The sequence below is a fragment of the Silene latifolia genome, chromosome 9 (genome assembly GCF_048544455.1).
Source record: "Silene latifolia isolate original U9 population chromosome 9, ASM4854445v1, whole genome shotgun sequence".
NCBI classification, from domain to species: Eukaryota; Viridiplantae; Streptophyta; class Magnoliopsida; order Caryophyllales; family Caryophyllaceae; genus Silene; species Silene latifolia.
Window position 1 is genome coordinate 35230920 of NC_133534.1, and position 10537 is coordinate 35241456.

General features: G+C 37.6%; 1 protein-coding gene and 1 non-coding gene across 2 annotated transcripts; both read right to left on the reverse strand.

Annotated features, from left to right (window-relative positions):
- Nucleotides 1-602: 602 nt before the first annotated feature.
- LOC141602588 (uncharacterized) lies at nucleotides 603-2314 on the reverse strand. Its single transcript, XM_074422793.1, has 2 exons — nucleotides 2134-2314; nucleotides 603-1342 (listed from the first exon to the last, which is right to left on the reverse strand). Exon 2 carries the CDS (start codon nucleotides 1340-1342, stop codon nucleotides 638-640), a length of 705 nt encoding a protein of 234 aa, XP_074278894.1. The 5' UTR covers nucleotides 2134-2314; the 3' UTR covers nucleotides 603-637.
- Nucleotides 2315-6667: 4353 nt separating this feature from the next.
- LOC141604267 (U1 spliceosomal RNA) lies at nucleotides 6668-6830 on the reverse strand. The gene has a single exon (XR_012525979.1). It is a non-coding gene; the product is annotated as a U1 spliceosomal RNA (small nuclear RNA).
- Between the last annotated feature and the right edge of the window lie 3707 nt (nucleotides 6831-10537).

Genomic DNA, 10537 nt, shown 5'->3' on the forward strand with positions numbered 1-10537 from the left:
TATCACCACTCAGCGGTATGTCGGGTTAGATTTAGCGATTCGACGAGTTGAGTTTTTTCACAGATTGGTTGTGGGCGGGACCATTGGATGTGTAGCGACGATTTGCTAGTTTTTGCAACGATGTTCAATCGGACGATATGTGTGATTGGTCATACACTGCGAGACGGGAAGAATGTTTGGGAAGGAAGTTGCAAAACTATCATGCCATTGAAGACCCGAGTTGAAGGCCGACTACCGTGTGGTATTTTGTGGTTTGTCCTACATCATAGTCATTGGATGCGGTTGCATTCTAGCAGCCCCCTTGAGAGTCTCCCTATGCCGCCACTTGATCCCGCTTGGTTGACCTTCCGAGATCCCAGTGTCGTTCACCTAGAGACTTTGTACCAACATAACATTGAGATTTGGCAAGCGTTCATGTTAGAAACTCCGAGAACACGTCGTAGAAGTCAGGTGTCTGATAGTGCAACAGTTATCTCAGTTAGTAGTTGTTCGCATTGAAAAAACTATTAAGTTCACTTGTGTAATGTAATATATTAATGAAAATCATAACAATTACTAATTTCTGAAATTTCCGGAATTCAAATGTTACCGTTATAATTCAAATGTTACCGTTATAATTCAAAATAACCGTTATAATTCAAAAATAGCCGTTATAATCTAGACCGGTGGTAAAACACTCCTTCAAAACCCCAAGCCCGCTCGCCTGTACCCTAGCTGCAACACCCTCAGTGAGAACCATGTTCCTAATCTCCCTCGCAGCTTTCGGCCTCTCGTAGACCTTGATCCACGACCTCATATTCTCCGGGTTAGGGTCCGACCAACTGTTGAACGCAACGTGACCACCAAAACTCCGTAGGGTGCTAATGTTCCTAGGACCACCAGGAACGGGCTCTCTCAAGATCCAAGAACTATCCTTCCTCGGCCTCCTCGACCTATCGGTGCTAGAGGACTCTCTAACACTCGAATAACGTCCACTCCTATCCCGGCCCAACTTCAGACTCAACACCCTCGGCGGTGCCGGGTTCGGTTGGACCACATACTCTCCAGCGTCCTCCTCCTCCTCCCCAGAACCGTCATCCGACGGCTCATCATCTCTATCATGCTGGTAACTACCAGCAAACTCCCGAGACCTCGCCTCCTCCGACTCGCTAACGACGTGACCGGGAGTAGGCATCATAACCATACCAGACGTCTCTCGAAGTGGGGGTGGCTGCTTGTGGGCCTGCTTAACTCGCAAACGACGCTTCGAGCCCGTAACATAACGCCCAACGGTACGGTCGTGTATGTTAGGCGGAGCCGGAGCGTTCATGATTGCCTTTCCTCTCTCATTTCGATCTGCCATCTGCATTACGAAATTGGAAGTTGTTAGAAAACACGTTAATCGACTAAATATCATATAAAGTAACAAAAATCGGCAAATAATAGCATAAAACACGGTTTTTTTAAAAAAAAAAATTAATTTACCGCGGACAAACATTTTTTTTTTTTTTTTTACCGCGGTTGAACAAAAAAATCCCTTAGTTGACGGTGGCTAAACAATTTTTTTTTTTTTTTTACCGCGGGCAAACATTTTTTTTTTTTTTTTAACCGCGGCCAAACAACGAAAATGGATGTTTGACCACGGCCAAACAATTTTTTCCAACGTTTGACCACGGTCAAACGTGAGAATTAAACGTTTGACCGCAGCCAAACAATCAATTCCCACGTTCCTCCGCCCTTAAACGTTGGAATTCAACGTTACACCACGGCCCAAACAACCATTTCCCACGTTTGGCCGTGGTTTCGCCCACAAAACGCAACAAATTCACTCCCAAACCGATTAACAACAACAAATTTCGACTCAAAAATCAATCCCAATCAAATATATTTCGCAAACAACATAGTTTGGCCATGAATTTACATAATAACAACTAATTAACATGAATTTTAATAGAAAAACTATCAATTTCTAAACTAATTCAATTAATTTAAATAAAAACCTAACACATAACCTAATTTCAATTCTAAAACAAAACCAATTTCATCAATTAACAAAAACAATAAAGGAAAGAAAACTATTTAATTTCATAGTTTAATTCAATTACTTTCAATTTTCTAAACTAATTTAACCAAAAAAAAAAAAACGCCACTTACCTTTCTATGTAGCAGCGGCGGCAGGGGGGTGTTGTCGGCGGCAGGGGGTGGTGTCGGCGGCAGGGCGGTGGTCGTAGCAGTGGTGTGGTGGTTGCAGCCGCGGGTGTGTGGTAGTGGTGTTGGTGGAAGGTTGATTTTTAGTTGTTTTGAGTTAGAGAGAATAAAGAGAGAATTGGTGAAAGGTTAGTGAGATAGCAGGGGCATTCATCGTCTTTTTTATGAAAAACGTCGTCGACGTTTACTAAAACGTCGTCGATATAAACGAATCCGGCTAAATAACAAAACACCTCACTCGGAGTCTTTGACTAACACAACAATTATTCTCATAGTATTAGTTATAAGAACTTTTTGCTTAAATGGGGTTCAAACCCAAACTATTTAACAAAATAGGGCGGGTTTCAAACTATTTACCAAAAATGGGTCCACGTCACCATTTCCGCGTTTTTCTTTTTTTTTTTTAAGAAATTCGACATATCTCGCTGTCCCGGACAGCGAGAATCTATAGAGGGCAAAAGGCAAAAACAAGCATAATGCACAAAAGCTGGACCTGTACATACTCGCTGTCCAGGACAGCGAGAAAGCTTGTATATTAACATACTTGACAAGCTACTTTCGTTGTCTCCGTTCTCCTTGCTCCGACTACCAAATGACGAAATACAACCCACATTCTCTTCTACTAACTTCCCTTATCATATACACATCTTTGTTCGAGTTATTAGCTCCGTGGTTTGTGCAAAAAATGACCCGCAATATCGCCGTTCGCTAAGAATTTCGGTTTCGCAAAAATCCATTTATATTGATAGTGAGTGATATACAGTAGGAATTATGGTAATAGTGATATACACTATACGGTAGGAATCATGGTCAGCTTTGAAAGATCATACTCCTTTTCTAATAAAGCGTGACTAACAACACCGTCATTGAAGAAGAGAAGGGAAGTGAGATGAAGAGAACTATTAGTAAACGGCTATATTGCGAGTCGTTTTTTGCACTAACCATGAAGCTAATAACTCAAACAATGATGTGTATATGATAAGGGAAGTGAGAAGAAGAGAATGGTGGTGGTATTTCATTATTTGGTTGTCGGAGCAAGGAGAACGGAGACAACGAAAGTAGCATGTCAAGTAGTCTAATATGCAAAATCGCCCTCTGTATATTCTCGCTGTCCGGGACAGCGAGATATGTCAAATTTCTTAAAAAAAAAATAAAAAGACGGAAATGTTGACGTGGACCCATTTTTGGTAAATAGTTTCAAACCCGCCCTATTTTATTAAATAGTTTGGGTTTGAACCCCATTTAAGCAAAAAGTTCTAGTTATAATTCCGGTGCATTTTTACACGGATTACACACTAATTATTCTCATAATACTGTGTTAGTTATGCTTTATACTAATAGAATCTTCTCTAGTAAGGAATTTTTCTAAACAATCAAAATAATAAATACAGAGTATATATATTACTAATATAATCACTAAGTATATAAAAAGTCCAATTTCTGTCATTTGTGTGACTAATTCAAAAAAAAAAAAACCTACTAATATAATTTAACAAAATGTGCAGGCCATCAGAATCAGAAGTAGCATCTCAAACGACACATTTGATTACGGCCGTCAATAAAATGGAGATGCTTGAAATAATTCCCGTGACTTATACAAGTCTACGGGATTTAATGTCAGCGGCGCAACATCAACAAGATGTTGCGCCAACATTTGGCTACCGAAATGGTAGTGATCATGATATTTCGATTAAAAACCCGTTGGTGAAGCAGGCTGCATTGGCCTACTTGTCACCAAGAACAACTCCGCCGGATAATAAGCGTCATTGGTTGGCCGGTTGTTGTTCGTGCGTTGACTTTTTGAACGACGTCGTTTTGGGCTGTGTGAAGAAGGTTTGGGATGGTGTTTTTAGTTCTAATAAGAGGGCTGTTGGATTTGAAGGGTATGATGGTTTCGCACGGCATACAAAAAGTCATGGGTTAATGACGGGTAAGAAGGTCTTGTGTTCGAGTCTTGAAAATGGTTACTCGGGAACTTATTGATGCGTTTTTGAGAGAAAATTTGGGTAATATTAATGCAGACGAGTTTTGAATTGAAGAAGTTTTTGGCGTGGAAAATGTGAAGTTAGGGCTAGGATCGATAATGATATTGTTTTGAATTGAAGAAGTTTTTGGCGTGGAAAATGTGAAGTTAGGGCTAGGATCGATAATGAAGAATTCAATATCGATTGGTCAATTAAATCAGGTAACACTGAAATTCATACATATATGATATATACCCGTAAATTGTACATATCCTTTTTAATTGATTCGAGGTTAGAAAGTTTTGTAAATATATACTCCCGTATTTGTAAGTAGCATTGGTTTTATTCAATTGCCTCATTTTTTTTTTCATTGTTCCTTCATTGTGTAAATTTTGGCAAATTCTCAAATAATAAGATTATTATCATGATACTTGTCCATAATCCCAGCAAACATAATAGTTATGACTTACGAGTATTTGGTTTTAATTTGGTTGAAGTTTGTTTGATACGGTATGATTGTGCATTTGGTGAACAAGTTATCTTGGTTAGTTGTAAAATGACTCTATAATCAAATTGATATGGACGAGCTTCAAACATGAGTCGACTAGTAAATCGTTTATTAAACATGATCAGGAATTCGGGTATGTTCAAAAGTCAAATGTGTAATATGAAAAATTTATTAATAACCTACTTTATGTTTCTACTAATTAAGAGGCAAAATACTTTTCCTAGTTTGGGTACGTAGTTGGCTCTTGGCTGTGATTACTGATTACTGATTATTAGTGTTGTTGCTGCTCAAGAAAAACTAGTTTCAATCGCTTTACAAGTCATCATCATATAGCTTGCATTAATATATTAGTATTTTAATAATTGAAGCATGAATTTTCAATCATTTGAAGGATCCTTCTAGCTTTGAAATGATTTTTTTTTTTTTTTTTTTTTTTTTTGGTATAAAGGGAGTTACAAGTTAAGGATCATTTTGATGCTAACGGGATTTAAACCCAAATTATGGATGACACCGCTCATGACCTTAATAACTAAGCTAGCTGATATCTGCAATTTTGAAATGATCTTAAGGTTCGTGGCTCTTAAGTTGAGTTCGTTGATCATTGAATTTCTCCAATTTGTGTAAGAGGAGGCTACAAAATTTTAGTTATAGTTAATTGAACTCGGTCCTACACAAAAACATCAGCAACATCAACAAGTAATATCCGTTGACATAATACTCCTAATTTGTTATGTATATTCAGTTATTTTGCTTATGAGGACTTGATGAGGTACGTCGCGATAATGATAATTAGTTTGAGAAAAATAATGGTCACGTACTCGCATTCGCTTAGAGATAATGAAGATAAAAACCGCCAAACGAGTGGGGTCAACTCTGAGGAGAGATGCACATTGAAAACGTGTAGTCGATCTAATTTCGTGTTAATTGGCCCACCCAAAAATCACACTCCGAAGATCTCACGGCACTTAATTTTTCCTGTATTATAGTCAAGACCCCATCTTTTTCTCATCCAAGAACTCGTTGGATGTAAAAGGGAGATTTTGTCCATGAATCAATTATCCACGAGATTATTTACTATTGGTTGACTGGTCGATAAAATAAAATAAATAAAGATTCCTACGTATTCTCTATCAAGAGTTACTTGATTCAAATTCGCCAGAGTTTATAGCGAATTTGTTTGGTTCAACGAGTACGACTTTATAAGCCAAACAAATTGCTTGCCACTTAATGCTTATAATTTTTAACGGAGTATGTCGTACATGTCGTATTGGGCTATTATCTCGTATTGTCGTATTGTGTCGTATTGACAGTCAGTCCACTTTGTAGTAATCCCATGTTTCATGAGCGTACTAAGCATTGACTGCCACTTTGTTCGAGACGCTATCCAGAATGATCTTGTTACGCCGTCGTATGTGTGCCTAGTAGCTTCCAGCTTGCTGATGTACTCACTAAGGCTTTGGGAGTTGCTCAGTTTACGTGTTAGTTGCCAAGTTGAGCATTTATAATTTATATGCTCCAACTTGAGGGGGTAACGGACGATGTCGTACATGTTGTATTGGGCTATTGCCTCGTATTGTCATATTGTGTCGTATTGGCCTAGGTTAGAAACCTAGAGCACCTTATGTACATGTATAAATACCTTCGTAATTCTAATGAGAAGTTAGGTCGTTCATTCATATCGTTCTATAATCTTGTCAATTTTAAAGCCAAACTCAAGAGTTGGGGTTAGTTAACTATATAAGTTCAAGTTTTCAATGAATGCTAATATAAAAGAGAAAAAAAAAAAAATAGAATGGATGACATGGATTCATTGGGTCCAAATAGTTTAAAACAAACCCTAAAAGTCCAATTAATTTGTCCATTAACCTTATTTCCCAAAAAAAATTCCTATAAGCAAGCAAGAGGAAAATAGAGAGTATCGTTTTCCAGATTAAGCAGGTTTAATATTGCATCAGGCCCATTTTAAAGGAAGAACTACGTGGGCCTTAAATTTTAAACTGGAAATTAGATAAGGGCCGCGCGGACGCAGGCCCTCAATAAAAGAAATTATGACGTACACTCTCCCAAAATGGGGAGATGTTAGGGAGGCACATCTTCAGAAGTGCAATGAAGACCACCTTCCTAGGCCATGGGCTTTCTTGATCACCCATTGACCCCGCCCAGGTAAGTGCCTTTAACGGTTGACAAAGTTTTTTATTTATACCTGTCACTTGTCTGGTGTATCTGTTTATCACCGATGTGGGACGTTTTGTGTACATTTCTCCACTTTTTGGGAGATCACCGATTTTAATTAAGCTCTATGGAGTAAGTTATACGAGTATTTAATTAAACCATTAAAGTTTATTAGTGAACTTAATTTTCGGATATAAATTTTCATTGAAGATGAATACTATCCGTCACAAGCTGAAGATGGATAGTGCCTTTCTCACAATATGCAAGTGGCAAATCAAGAGAAAATTAAATGGAACACCCCACTTGCCCTCCCACTTATGATATTGTGAGAGGGGCACTATCCGTTTTCAGTTTGTAACGGATAATGTATGTCTTTAATAAGACAAGCTGATTTTCGGACGTGAGACATTCAACAACAGTGTTTTTTATATTTTATATTTAGTTTATAAATATAGGACAGATAATCTAATTCAACTCTCTTTGGTCTTTGGCTAGCCTTGGTCTCAGAAATAGCCATTAGTAACTTTGATGTTTGTTTTGGCGTAAAATACGACTCCTTCCTAGTCCCAGTGAATAATTTACATTTGCTTTATTTTATGAGGAGAAAATAAAATAAATGTAAACTATTGATTGGGAGGGAGGGAGTATAAATTCTAGTTAAACAATCACAGTGAGGTAAAGTTAATTTGTTTTTGATTATTTTAAATGAGGCACGAGGTCAATATTTTATCGAACAAACCAGAATTCGTCTGTTAGCCAGATCGTTTTAGTACCTTTGAATCAACCACCAAGCATTAAACCTCTTCAACTAATGATGAGCCGTAAGTTAGCTCGTCTATATGCTCACATGCATATTCTATCTCAGAAAATTGATTGATGATGCGTAAACTATATAGGTAACCACTAACCAGGCAATAATATAATCTGTAGAGATTAGGACTCAGGGTAACTTAAATAGTAGCAAAGGGTAGGGGTGTAGGACTCGTTACCTTAAATTTCCAAAAATAATTGAGATTACTTATTTTTACTATCCAAAATTCTTAAATATGGTCCTTAACATAAGTATACAATTAATATAATAAATATCGCTACCTCAAATTTTTATTTCTAGGTATACGCTGTAAAGTGTAAACATAAATTTAGAGGATCTTGATTGCAGTGATAATTACAGATGAGTACTTACGTGGAGTAGTCATTAGATCTGATAAGGAGATTCCTTGAAATTAACAAGAAGATAAATTCCAATCTTTTGCCTTTTCCTGCCTCCCTTATTCTCTAATTCTCTTCTTGTGTGTTTCTCTTAATGAATATGAATTAGGTTCAAACCACAAACAGGTGTAGCTTTTATTATATAGGTGGCAGGAGGGGCATAATTAGATAAGTGGGTCTAATATGTTAATGGCCTGTAAACATTAACTGTAATCCACTTAGTCTATTACTCCGACTAAAAACCCGAAACATCATATTTAGCTATTATCTATTAGAGTGGTCGACGTCGATAATTAGGTCCACATAATAGAGAATTAATATGATAATTCTTACATTCTCCCACTTGGACCATATTACTGACCTAAACATAATATCACGTGCAAACAGAGTCATAAGTCGCGCAGAGAACTAAATGAATACATAATGGGTTTATCTTAATTACCCTGATCATTCCGAACAACTGGTTGAGTCATGGCGGAAACACTACTATACAAGAGAAGTGGTCCTTCCATGTACTACGGACCAATCATTTAGAATAATCAGTCTGTACAAGGAGCAAACATAATCCCCGATAATGTCCTTGAGGAAAAGGACTGATTCTGTTAATCGTGCAATAATAATGTATACAATAACAATAATACGATACATAAAATCGTTCGGAAACCATCATCATAAGAAAACATAAGTTGATTAATCAAAACATAAGTGTCATCATTACAAAACACTAGCATGATCCAAACACAAACGAAAAGCCTTAATGATTATCCTCCAGACCCATATCAGTAGCATGCTTTAAAAATGTCTTTGGAGGTAACCCCTTAGTTAAAGGATATGCTATATTGGCACTAGTCGTGATGTGCTCAATTGACACAGTGTTTTTCCGAACTTCCTCCTTAAGCGATAGGTATTTCATTTCCATGTGTTTTATACCTTTAGAATACCTATCATTCTTCGAAAGAAGAAACAATTTGCGACATTATCACAGTAAATTTTCAGCGGCCTTGCAACAGAATTCATAATGATAATCCCTGAAAGAAAGTTCCGCAACCATAAAGCTTGAATAGTAGCCTCAAAGCACGCTACAAATTCAGCTTCCATAGTGGATGAGGCAATAATTGTCTGTTTAGCACTCTTCCAGGAGATTGCCCCCCCAGCTAAAGCAAACACATAACCAAAGGTGCTTTTCCTTGAGTCCACACATCCTCCAAAATCTGAGTCAGCATATCCAATAATCTCAAGCTGATCAGTATGTCTATAAGTGAGCATTTTGTCCCTTGTTCCCTTTAAGTACCTTAAAACTTTATTAGCCGCACTCCAATGACCCATTCCAGGATTGGACTGATATCGACTCAACATACCCACTGCAAAACTTATGTCAGGTCTTGTATAGACCCGCGCATACATTAAGCTTCCAACTAGAGATGCATAAGGAAATTTTTTCATGGTATTTCGTTCTAGTTCAGTCTTAGGACACATACTTAAGCTGAACTTATCCCCTTTCTGAATAGGAACATCATTGGGATTACATTTTACCATGTTAAATCTTTCTAAGACCTTCATGATATAGGCTTTCTGAGACAACCCTAATGTCCTTTGTGATCTGTCTCGAGATATTTCCACCCCGATCACATAGGACGCCTCTCCCATATCTTTCATCTCAAAGTTGCTTGATAGGAAATCTTTATTTTGATGTAATAGTCCCAAATCACTGCTTGCGATGAGTATATCATCGACATATAAGACCAAAAATGCAAACTTACTCCCACTGATCTTCAGGTATATACACTGATCAAAAGTGTTTTCTTGAAACCCAAAGGAGGTGATGGTATTATGGAACTTAATATACCATTGCCGAGAAGTTTGCTTAAACCCATAAATGGACTTCTTTAATATACAGACTTTGTCCTCTTTGTCATCAATAATGAAGCCTTCTGGCTGAGCCATATAGACTTCTTCTTCCAAACTCCCATTCAAGAATGCCGTTTTCACATCCATTTGATGTAGCTCTAAGTCAAAATGAGCTACTAAAGCTAAAATGATCCGTAAAGAATCCTTCTTAGAAACTGGAGAGAAGGTTTCATTATAATCAATGCCTTCTTTCTGATTAAAGCCTTTAGCTACCAGTCTGGCTTTATGTCGTTCAATATTACCTAAGGATTCGCGCTTGGTCTTAAAGACCCACTTGCAGCCGACAACCTTATGACCTACTGGTAAATTGACCAACTCCCAGACCTCATTCTTAGCCATAGACTCCATCTCTTCTTTCATGGCATTAATCCATTTATCGGAATCATCATTATTCATAGCTTGTGAAAACGTAACCGGATCATTATCCACACTAATGTCAAATTCACATTGATATACTTCATGGTCATCTGAAATAGCTGGCCTTCTAGGTCTTGTGGACCTTCTTAATGTTATTTCAGGTGCTGTATCAACAACCTCACTGGCGATGTTATTATTCGGGAGTGGAGGATCATCAACATTAGGTTCCACA